Raw genomic sequence first — 12652 nt, forward strand, 5'->3', positions numbered from 1 at the left:
CAAAAAAAAAAAAGCATTAGAAACTCAGACTAGTCAGAAAAACAACAAATAACAAACCATGATACTCAGTTGCCTTACAGAATTTTTTGCTTCATGACAAAACAGGGTTCATTAAAGGAAATAAACTAACAACATACAAGATCATGGCTTCATAACCACGAAGATCACAAACCTCGCTAAAGTATTCAGAATCCTGGCAACAGCAACGAGGGAGACAGCTGGAGCACTGGGAGCCTGAACAGACCAAATCCATCTTCTGTGGTGTAAGTAACGAGAGAGCAGGGACATGTTGTTTGTCGCAGACTTGGTGGCTCCCAAGTTAGAGTGAACGTATTTGGTTGATGCGCTGCTGGAGCTTTCTTGCACAATACAACTCAGTAGATTACTTGGGACTTTCTCATACCTTGTTCATGATGAAATAATGGGCCTAGTTATAACTGAGATGTTGCAAACACAATATTCACTAACATGTAAAAATATAATGACAGTAATATTGTACACTTCCTTACTTCTTATAACATCTTAATCAAGTAGGATAAAAAATCATTCAACATTAAACAGAAATGAAAGTCTTCCACGACATATTTCAATCATTTATCAGCTTCTCAACTATTGTAGTCAATCTGGATACTCGGACAAAAAATGTTCTCAAACTACTTCAATCCTTCATGTCTTTGATGAGTTGAAATGTCTGATTTTATAAACATAAATCATTACCTGTATACCATAAAAGTATATAACTTCATTATTATCATTTACATTAAAAAAGAATAACCTATAAAACCTACCATATCAAAATTTTTTCAATTGGTTTATGAGTGGTAACACAACATGGAATATTGGAGGCTGCACGAGTGAGCACAGGTCGAAGCCCTGTTTCCCTGAGTTCTGTGGCAGGGGAAAGTGTCATTCCAACCCCTTCATTGAGTTTCTCCTGAAAAAATGAATTCAAATTTACAAATAAAAACACACATTATATACATTATATACTTTTGCAAATGTTGTAATTTCCTTAATCCTCATAGCAAGATTAATTCCAGTTTAAAGTGCCTTACCTGAAGTTCACTTTAATGGGAAATATACCTCTTCTTGCTAGTACTGGCATTCTTACTGGTATGGCATACATACTTTTGCTTCTGTGTCAAAACTTAGTTCTGAAAAAAGTAGTTTATTCTTTCACAAATCATTTCCATAAGCATACATTACTTTGCTTTTTGAATGTAAATTTCTTCCTTTGGTGTATGGTGCCATTTCCCCTCCTCTTCCATGAATATAAATTACTACTGTGACCCTCCAGAATTCTACACCTAATGCTAACATATATAAATTTAACAGTTTTTATCACTATTCTAACATAGTTGAAATAATTGATGATACTGAAAAATTACAACACCTGTACTTCAGAAGTGTATAACCCTTGCACTTTTGTTTTCTTGTGGATACAGTGCATGATCACTGTAATCTGCGTTAACAGCTGGTATTATGCCGACTTGTCATGGAAAAACAGGACAGACATGTTATTAAAATTAATACACCCTTCAAAAACCTTTACTTTTTTTCTTTGCAAAGGGGAAGAACTTGTCTTTGTTGTCATCATTATTACAAAGTTGTTTGACAACACCACTACACTACACCGCTACTCCCAAATGGCTCCTCTGAAGAACTTATTCTTGGATAGCAATTGAAAATGGAGCAAGGCAAAGATAAAGACTTGGGACAGCTGAATGTTAAGATGCAAAAGAGATCAGGTAGAAGTCAAAGTGACATAAAGAGATGAAGCTTGAGACAAAAATACCACAAAGAATCTTTAGTAACATTACAGTGTGCTATGCAAGGCACTCCACACTTCAGGTAGTATCCACTGCCAGTATGAGTACTTGCACCTTTAGCCACGATGGCACCCCAAAAGCACAAACTAAGAGATGACTTACCTCAGACTGATGAGCTGATGGTGACAGTGATTTGCTGCGATCACTGAGGCCCATACGAGATGGGAATGTCAGCCCCTGGATTCGTTCGCTGAGGTGCCTCACAAGCTGTTGATGTGTAACGACTAAACATTAATATATCTCCTCTGGGATCTCGCAAAGGAGAAAACCCAACAATAAATAAATATTTATCTGCCACTATTACACAACTCAGAACCATATAAATTATATACCAATGTGACTCAAACTCAATCAACTCAAGTATCAACAAACAACATAATAAAAAAATTCCAGTTTCTCAGTCAAACTGCAGGGTGTAAACTACCCTGAATATTAGTTAACCTAGGTTCCAAATGCCAGGAGTGAAACTGAAACTGCAGGAGTAAATAAACAAGCTATCTGCTTACTAGCCACCAGTACTATGTATCATTACTTACTTGATTTCTTATATTTCCAGGAGTACCCCCCAAAAATGCAATGCGAATGACAATGCACGGGGGAGGTTTCGACATAATTCTCACAACAAAGAAAGAGATTGGAGGCTTCTCTGGCTCATCCTCACTGAAAATCAAAATGAAGTTAACGCGCAAGAAAGGAGTACACTGTTGCTCTGAAGTTACTGCTACATAATTCACATGGGTAATCAATTAAACAAGCGTTATAAGCAGTAGTGCGTCAGCAATTACGTAACCTCATCCAAAGGTACAAGTGAAAACAGAATTACATTTAATGACCAAAAATTAAAAAGGTCTGCTTCAATCCTTTTACCCGGTATTTCCCCAAATTCAAAGAAAAACGTCAAAACACTCACCGAAGGAACTTGACATAGGAATGATTTTCAATCAGCACAAAGTCACACCATTCCGTTAGAAGAGTCGTGAGAGCCAACTCAGCCTGACGACACTGGACAATACCATATCTGCAAGGAACAAATGAGCAACAATTAGTAGTCTCTTTCCTGTGAAATTATTCTCTTTAATCTAGAAATAATTATCTCTCTGAAACATTACATTCCTCATAGCATTAGTCTACAGTTATACCAGTACTATATTACGTAGTTTAATCTGATCTGATGCCAATGCCCTACACCAATAAAGATCCAAAAGTCAATACATTCAGCAAAAGAAAATAAGGGATCCAGGAAAAAGAAAACAATAAACTGAAAATTATATGATTTAAAAACAAGACTTCACGGTTTAGCTATAAAGGATAATTTCCCGAAATTCCAAAGATCTCTACCCCATAACAAACTATAGCATTTTTAAAAAAATTTTTGCAAAGAAATCAATAATGACTTTTGGCTACAGTATTCTAAAGAAAATACTGTGGCTTCTCTCATGCATATGTGAAGCAAAGAAATTCCTACAAGTATATTCTTACTGTAAGATAAAATTTTGAAGCAAGTTCTTTGACAAATTTTAATTCTGGATACTAACCACCAATATATTGACTGTGCCACTTGAAAAGATTCTACTTAAAAATAATGCAAATGCTAAATCAACAATTTACACTAAACAGTAAATGAGAATCTCAAACATGAGAGAAAAACCTAAAATCATTATCTCTGAGCAATACATTAACAAACTGCAACATTCATAACTTTGCAATCTTAATTGGAAAGAATACGACTAGCATTCCCAGCTTTATCTTCTTCCATTCTGATTTCAAAAATTTAGTTCCAAGTTCTTATTCTCAATTTTAGATAAATCACAAAATCCTTTCATAAACCATGACAACTTTCCTTGAGCATCAGTGCAGGAAAGAACGAAAAGATTTACTGAAAACAAAAGTTCTTCAAAAAGAATACATCTAAAACAGATAAGATCTTCTCCAAATTCTCCAAAACAAGTTCTGTAAAAAGAGACTTGCCTGCCGCTCGCATTAGTAATATGCAGATTCTTAGGCAGGGGGTGATCGTGCTCTAAGATGACGCCTATGCGGTGTGTGTGCATCCACTTCTGCCAGATATTCGTGTCCAGCGAACACACTAGTTTCCAGAATGTTGCAAACTGAGGAAACTGGTCACTAAAAATAGAAAAATATACATTAAAATTCATGTTTTCACAGGCCGATTAATAAATTATTTCATCGTAATACTTATATTTCTTAATATGACTATTCCTCAAATGTATATACTACTTCATGTACACAGCATATGCTACAATACAGTGATGAGATATACTTGTCAATAAATAACTCCAGTGGTATGCTGAATTAATATCAATTTACTTGAAACAATACACTTCTGTAATCCATTACTGTAGCGGTTTTAAGTGACGTGATGTTAACGTTACCAAGTATAATCCACCAAAACAATAATATAACTTCCCCAGAAAAAAGTACCAAAATATCCCAAACATTTGTTCAGGGAAAACTTTCCCATCATAATTCAGACCCTCCCTGTCTGCCACCTTAAATTTTATTCTCAATTCATACACTATCCCTTAGAAATTTTACCTCGCTCCAGCCGAAATTGGGTGACTCTGACCAGGATTTAAGTAAAACACTGGATAGCCACTCTTCACACAGTCTGGAATTGTGAAGTACACCTGGTTGGATGTAAAAGACTGGAATTCAACCAATCTTATGTCTGTTTCTCTAAGATGCTGCAAAGTGCTCCAGTACTTGGCAACCATGCGTTGGCGATACTTGGAACGCAATTGGTGGTTCACGTCGTTTGTGACGTCGTTTAAGAACTCGTACGTTGCTGTCAGGAGAAAACATTTCAAAATTTTACAGTCTTTCAAGACACCTGTCAAACTAAATTATCCTTTTTAACAGTTAACAAAAGCTTATAGTAGTGTATGTCATAAACAATAGAAAATATTTTCTTTTCTTTCTTCCTTTAGATCTTCAGCTAAGAATCCTTATGAAACAAATCAACAAACTATAAACCCAAAGGAAAATCAGTCTGCAGAGAGAGACAAGGTACAGGAAAAGGTAATAAATAAATAAATATCTAAATAAATAAATAAATAAATATAGAAATAAATATTACAAAATAAATTTAATTTGCTTGAGAAATAAACCAAGGTTCGAGGCTGAAGAAAGAAGGCACTGATCATAAAATAATACCATCAACTTAAGAAAAATAATGAGATTTCAGTTTTACTTGCCTTCTATCCAGACTTCAGTATGGACAGATGACTGTGATGGTGGCCATAAAGCTCTCATGTGATACTCAATGAAAATGGAATACTTCCATGGTAAGACTAGAATTAGCTGTAATAAAAAATAGATGACATTTTAGCGTTAATAAAATTTCCCCCAAAAATTCCTAACCACTGCAAAATATAAATTCATGAAATTGAGAAATATATTGTATAGTGAATTACAACTTTAATTAATAAGAGTTGAATGAATATCTAATTACTTGTATTTGATCATCTGATATAGTAACTTCTTTGATTGTGTAGCCTTCCCTAAGACGACAAGACAAGACGGCATTGAGCGTTGTATTTAACTGCGTCTCTTTCTCTTTCTTCCTTATGAGCTCGGTTGCTTCTTGAAAAATGGGCTGCAAATTGAAGAACCTGTCAAAAAAAGAAATAAGAAATGGGGCATATGACAAAACCAAGATGCAATTTCAATGAAAAGCTGCCTCTTCAATCTTGTATGACAATGTGCAAAAGGGGCGATGTTCATATACACAAGCTTCCCTTGCAAAATTAATGCCACTTCACGACAAACGTATCCTTACCTGCTGGTGGCATAGTATCCATTCTCTACATTGATCCCGTGCATGAAGTTCTGGAAACCCCACAAAAGTAGGGACTTGTGGTACTCATTCATGTCATATTCATAATCATCTTCCTGTAAAAGTAACAGAAATTCCCTAAGAAACAAGCATTTATGTTCAATTTCAACACTTCATAATCATGTTCCTGTAAAAGTAAAAGGAATTCCCTAATAAACGAGCATTTATGTCAAATTTCAACGCAAGTTATCCTTTACCTTTAATCCTTTACTTAATAATGCTTAGATAAGAAAAATAAATAGCCAACCGGAGGAGGTTTTTGTTGAGACAGCATCCACATCAGAATTAAACTACACATTCAAAATTTTCATCATGTCTGAGCACTCAAAATTTCATTAATCTTATTTCCAATGAGGAAAAACAAAACAGCTTTTTTTCCCCCCAAGAAATAAGCTTTCAGTTTGTATCCACCAAGACTTTCCTTACCGCAGAAAACATTTTGATAGACCTACAAACAAGGTACAGTAACATGAACACTTGACATTTACTGCACCATTACCAACGTCAAACACTAGCAATATTTGTAAACAACTTTAGCTATATCAAACCTCTGCTTTATCACGAAAAACAATAAATACTGCAATAAATACACTAAAATTTTGTACAGTAACCTAACGTAACACCAATGTATATCTCAGGTTTACTCACGATGGGTGGTAAGGTTGACATATAAGCCCCACAAGTTGCCATAGCTAAAAAGTGCATAAGGTCAGAAAATGGCACAAATCCAAGAGATGCTTGTGGATGGTAAACGGAACCAAGTTGGAGGAAACTGCAAGCAATGGTCTGGTTTCTTAACTGCACGAGAAGCGAGTCAAACATGGTGGCATCTGGGAGGCTGATCACCCCATCAGTTATGACAACAATACCTAAAATATCACATTAAAAAAATCAATCTTTGTGCACAAATCCATCACTTGTGTCAATGCCTCATTCCCGAGCCTTCAAAACTCGTAAACACTCCATTTCAGAATAACAATTAAAAATACACAGCTTGACTGCTGGTTGGCAGCAGGGAGCACAGGTGTTCTTGGTTGTGAGAAGTGAGTAGGGTTGGGAGACAGGCCATCGTAGAAAATGATGGGTTTTTACAAAACACTATCTTTTTATTTGCATTTGATTGCCGTACTAACCCATCATATTTATCATTGTCTGAACCACAATTAAGGAGGCAGACTCAAGGTATTCATACTAACAACCAATATTACTGCAAAATCACAATTACTGCCAATAAATAAATGTTAAATAAATGAGTGGTAAAAAAATGAGGGCACTAGCACAGGACTTGATAACACTTTGTAAACTTATTATGTAGATATGTGATCATTCTTTTTCTGTAAGCATTATTTCGAAACTACAGCAATAAAAATTCTCTCAATGTTAACTCAAGTAATTGCCACCCAACATGGAAAAGAAAGATCACAAAGCACTACCCACTGTTGAGAAATGTTTAATACATACAAAGAGCAATGAAACCTGAAATTTTTTTTAAATCACTTTTTATAAAAACTTGCTGCAAGTAGGTAGGAAAAAAAGCATGTTGCAAAAAATTAGCATGAAAAGCAGCAAAGTAAAAATAAAGCTAAGAGTCAGCCAATATTAAAGGAGAGACCAGATGACAGGAAGAGAGACATGCAGTAAGTGAGGTTCTTACAAGGAACCAGAGAACAGAACATAGAATTTAGGCTAAAGGCCAAGCTCTGGGACCTATGAGGGAGGTCATTCAGTGCTGGAACGGAAATTGATGGTGACAAGGTTTGAAAGGTGTAACAGGAGGAAAACCTCACAGTTGCACTATGAATCAACTGTTAGGAGAGGGTGGAAAGTAAGATGGAAGAAAGAGAATTTGAAGGAGGTACAGAAAAAGGAATGAAAGGGGTTACAGCTAGGGGACGAAGGGACGCTGCAAAGAACCTGAAGTAATGCCTACAGTGCACCACACAAAGTGCACTGACGGCACTACCTCCCTACGGGGACAAAGAACCAGAGGGTCAAGGACATGCATATGCCCTGCTACCAACCAGCCATCAGACAAACTTGGAACTGTTCTTCAGAAAAGGAGTGTCTAGTATTCAAAAAGACTTACAAATGAGGCAGTGATACAAATGATGGGTTTGTACAACAAATAATGAATAATAAACAGTAAATCAGTAAAAAAAAAAAAAGTTTATAAGATGTATTTTTGTCTACCATTTGTATTAAAACAAAATTGCTGTTACCTTAGAACAAAATTAAATACTGTAATGCACTACATACACATTCCAATTAATAATTTAAAAATTTGACCCATGTCACTTTTAAATTTTTATTAGATTTGATACAATTTGTAATTTTTCATGTTAGATACGTGACCTACGCTACAAGAAAAAATTAACATGTGAAAAATTTAATATATGGACAGTAGTGCTTTTGACAGCCACCAAACCATATCAGCACAACATTCTAAGAGAAGAGGACACTTTCAAATTCAAGGTCATTCATAATAATGAAGGGAGCTCATACCTCACAATAAAACCATACTTCCTTAAAATAAATAGAACATTCACCTGCACTGCTATTCTCTGGCAGAAGCTGGAGGGCCACAATCCCATAACGTAACATATTGACAAACCCTATGTCGGGCGACACCATGGGATTCGTGACTGGTGTTGTGCCAGAATCAACACTTTCATCAAAAAGCATGCCAGTGACCTTCTCTCGAGCTATTTCTGACCGTTCTCGTGCAATGTCCATCTGACCATAAGTTTGAGCAGTAGCCTGAAAATCAAAGGCGTAAAAATGCTCCGTCAAATAGTAAAACCCTTATTTTAAAACACATCAAACGAATAGCAAGTATCCATTAGTGGATATGTCCATATTATTAAATATTCGTAAAGTTTGCTAATGGTAAAGACATTAGATGAGCTAATCCTACCTTTGCCAGCTGGGCTTCTAACATCGTTAATTTGGTGTGAATGTTCTCCAAGAAGGCATCGAGATTGTGAAGCATAAGGAGCCATCCTTGAACTAAAACCTGCTGAGACTGGGACTTGAAAAAGGGTGTGTGTGCTATTATAGTCAGGTACACCTTGGGCTGAAACAACAACTGGCTTCCTATGGAAAGCAAATTAAAGAGGGAAATAAACTTTTAATTGATCATTTAATTTCATATTCTCTCATCACAGAAGCTTTTACACTATTTCTTATTCTTGAATGCCTGTAGGGCATTATAAAATAATCATCCAAATTCCAAAATACTTTCTCAATAATTACACAACTCTCTCCTTTTCTGAAAACTCGTGAATATATTATCCCAATCTCTTAAAATACAAGGTAAATTTGCATAGTTTCAATATGTGTTTTGCATTTTACTAACCAGGAACATAAAATGGTCTAACAACACCCTTCAGACATTGTCGCAGTGTGGCAAACACTTCTTCCAACACAACACTGCCTTTGGTGACGTCAACGATAGATGTCGAAGGAGAGAGATCAAGGCAGAAGACTAGACGATACTTCCTAGCCAGGAAATGAAGGTTTGTTTGTTGGGTGATTTTGTATTTGTACAAGTGCGAAGTGTCATAATCCCATTCTGGAGGAACATCCACTGGTATGACAGAGACAACCTCAAGTTCTCCTTCATAGTCACTCTAAAAAAACAATTGAAAATTAAGTACTAAAGTCACAATATCTCATGAAAATAATTAACTGAAAAAAAAACCAACAATGAGGACCAAAGTTCAAAACAGACTAATGGTTCAGCTCCCCGTACCATCACAGACTGGGAGAGAGGGAGGTGGTAAAATAACTAGCCAATTATTTAGTCAAAAATTCTCTTATTCTGTCACATATTAACAAGAGTCTGAAGATTAAAGACATTAGTAGTAGATTATGACAATTTCAAGTCATCAGTAACCCACTTCTAAGGAAGGTGACATGATAGAATTTAAGAAAATGTAACCTGAAAATACTCATGGATCCATATTTCATTTATTACAAATTCTACTGTATATAAGAATAAGAACCCTTATAGTATTAATCAGAATAATTCCTTAAAACTTCATAACTTTTGAAAAACAAATGGTATATTTTTCTTACCAATTTATCTCTATTTGGCACAGTAATAATAGAATTTATTCGCTTCAGGTACCAATCAGCTCGTACATTTCTTGATATCATATACTCTTTTTTCATGAGTATATAAACATGTTCAGCCTCCAGAGTTTCATTTCCCTATGGAAGAGACAAAGTTAAATCTTAAAAGGTGTAAACTATAAAAAACACTTCGATTTTATTAATAAAGGTATATTTTTAGCACACAATAAATAAATCTAAAACATGCAAAACCAAAGGCAGTTTACAACCTTTGCTGAGCCATACATACAAACTCATGCACAATTATAGTCATTCAGTAAGATTAAAATGTAAACCTAACCTTTACCAAAATGGCATAAGACATCTTGAGCATCAGCAAAACATAAAATCATGTATGGTACAACTAACTATAATGTCTTCAACAGCAGTATTACAGTAGGCTACTGTACTGATAACAACAATAAATAGCATAAGATCAGTACATGAACTTGCATCTTGCAAGAAGTATCTATAAGCCCACTGATTTTAGCAATGGGAAACAGATTATTTCTCATAGGCTATGGTACAGATTCATTAAATACCATCAAGTCATGAAAACTGGGAGTCAGAAAACAGGTTTGTACGTAATCTAACTTTGATGAACTAGCTTTAATTGGACATACAAGAGACGAACTTATTAACGCAGGCCAACAGATTACAAACTTTGACGAACCAGCTTTAATTTGACATACAAGAGACGAACTTATTAACGCAGGCCAACAGATTACAAACTTTGACGAACCAGCTTTAATTCGACATACAAGAGACGAACTTATTAACGCAGGACAACAGATTACAAACTTTGATGAACCAGCTTTAATTGGACATACAAGAGACGAACTCATTAACGCAGGACAACAGATTACAAACCCGATGACAGAAATAACAAAATAGGGGCAACATGGACTCAAAAGATGACAGATTTACAAAATCCCCATAGCCTAGTCTTGCTACGAAGTCCTGTAAATATAATTTTTTATGAGGTTGAATGCCCCTCGTTAATAAGCCTTACGAAAAAAAAAAAAAAAAACAAATGCCCATCACTCAAATTTGGTGTCAATGAATCGACTCTACCAACAAATTAACAATCCTGTAAATATAATTTTTTATGAGGTTGAATGCCCCTCATTAATAAGCCTTAGAAAAAAAAAAAAAAACAAATGCCCATCACTCGAAATTTGGTGTCAATGACTTCGACTCTACCAACGAATTAATAATCGAGAAATTAATAAATCACAAATTACCTCTAAAAGCTAATTTATAAAATACTAGTGTCCTGATATGTCACGTGGGTATCTGACATATACCCACCACATTTAGAAGCCTACCGAGCTAACCCTAACCTAAGGTCAGCCCTGCCTACTGCGGCTACCATAACGCGCCGTCAACGACCTAGCAGCTCGTTTTAAACTCAAAAAACGACGGGAAACGACCGAACCTCGTCCTCCTTCGCAAAATCTTCGTTTGCAGGCTTCATTTTCTGAGTTAAATTCTACATGGTCGCAAGTGTCGCAGCCTCTACACCTCCTGACAGGATTCCGTTTCCGAGACGAGTTTCTTGCTGCGATAGAAAGTAAACAAACCCCTTTGGACCTCCTAAAGCGGCATGAAATTTGTTCTCAGGGTCCCCCGCTTCATCTTCTTCTGCCTCGTTTCTCTGTGACAGCTCGTTCGCGAATTTGGTTACAGCTATATTTTTATCAGTGAAGAAATCCACGGTGGTGTAGATGTAGGTATATATGTTAGAAATATATATTTACATCTGCACCGTTGTGGATTTATTCGTCATTTTAGTGATTCATGCCATTAAAAGAATTTTGGTAATCTTACAGTTTAAGGATCCAAATTCGTTGCATGACGTTAAGTCAAGATCAGCACAGTATTTATCAAATATTGATTGAATCATGGAAAACAATGAAAAAATGAGCAGTTTATCTGCTTACAGAATCTGAGATTGTAATAAATAAAAAGGGGAATATAGGGGAACGTAAATAAACAATAACATGTCTTAGGGGACATGGGCCTATAGAATTTTAAGAAAATCGTAAATCCATGCTTCTGTAAACTGATAAACTGCTCATTTTTTCAGATTTATCAAAAAGTGGCTGCTGAAGAGCAAGAGCCCGTGTCAGGTTCCTGGTTCTTGGAGCGGATCTTTATTCCCTTTTACAATCTCTGCTTCTGTAAGCAGGTAAACTGCTCGTTTTTTTAGCAAATATACTTCTGTTTGCAGATCTGTCGAAAGAAAAAGAAGAAATTAAACAAACACACAAAGAAATTTGGACTAATTTGTAAGATTACAATTACAGTTCGACAAGGGAGCAGCTTTTTGAATTTGGACCTTTTTATAAAATTGTACGATTGAATATTATTGTGGACCTGATCATTATTATTATTATTATTATTATTATTATTATTATTATTATTATTATTATTATTATTATTATTATTATTCAGATGAACCCTATTCATATGGAACAAGCCCACCACAGGGGCCACTGACTTGAAATTCAAGCTTCCAAAGAATGTGGTGCTCATTAGGAAGTAAGAGAAGGTAAAGGGGAATACAGAAAGAAGAGATCTCACTTATTAAAAGAAAAAAATAAATTAATAAATTAATTAACAGAAAAAAGGATAATTTTGGCATTTTTCGCAACAATTTTTGCCTTTTTCCAGGATGTTGGGGAATTTTGGCAATTTCCTGCCGGAATTTGTCAAAATCGCCACATTTTGATGAGGTGTGCAGCATATGTTAAAAAGATGGAAAGGAATGGTGGGTAGCATAAATTAGAAATGTAAAAAAGATAATAATTCCTCGTTGTTTTCTTTTACTGAAGCATCAATTCCTTATTCT

The 12652-nt window shown here is 35.4% G+C and overlaps 1 protein-coding gene across 1 annotated transcript in view; it reads right to left on the reverse strand.

Moving 5' to 3' along the window:
- Window positions 1–11444, reverse strand: part of LOC136831534 (KICSTOR complex protein SZT2-like) — a 123555-nt gene extending 112111 nt beyond the window's left edge. Inside the window, 16 exon segments of the mRNA XM_067092105.1 lie at window positions 173–403; window positions 789–934; window positions 1932–2036; window positions 2366–2489; window positions 2740–2847; window positions 3798–3953; window positions 4386–4635; window positions 5045–5150; window positions 5302–5461; window positions 5629–5741; window positions 6334–6554; window positions 8232–8442; window positions 8600–8778; window positions 9041–9314; window positions 9763–9897; window positions 11237–11444. Of these exon segments, the coding sequence (XP_066948206.1) occupies window positions 173–403; window positions 789–934; window positions 1932–2036; window positions 2366–2489; window positions 2740–2847; window positions 3798–3953; window positions 4386–4635; window positions 5045–5150; window positions 5302–5461; window positions 5629–5741; window positions 6334–6554; window positions 8232–8442; window positions 8600–8778; window positions 9041–9314; window positions 9763–9897; window positions 11237–11275 (2558 nt within the window). The 5' untranslated portion in view covers window positions 11276–11444.
- Window positions 11445–12652: the final 1208 nt, after the last annotated feature.

Source organism: Macrobrachium rosenbergii, chromosome 48 (genome assembly GCF_040412425.1).
Source record: "Macrobrachium rosenbergii isolate ZJJX-2024 chromosome 48, ASM4041242v1, whole genome shotgun sequence".
NCBI classification, from domain to species: domain Eukaryota; kingdom Metazoa; phylum Arthropoda; class Malacostraca; order Decapoda; family Palaemonidae; genus Macrobrachium; species Macrobrachium rosenbergii.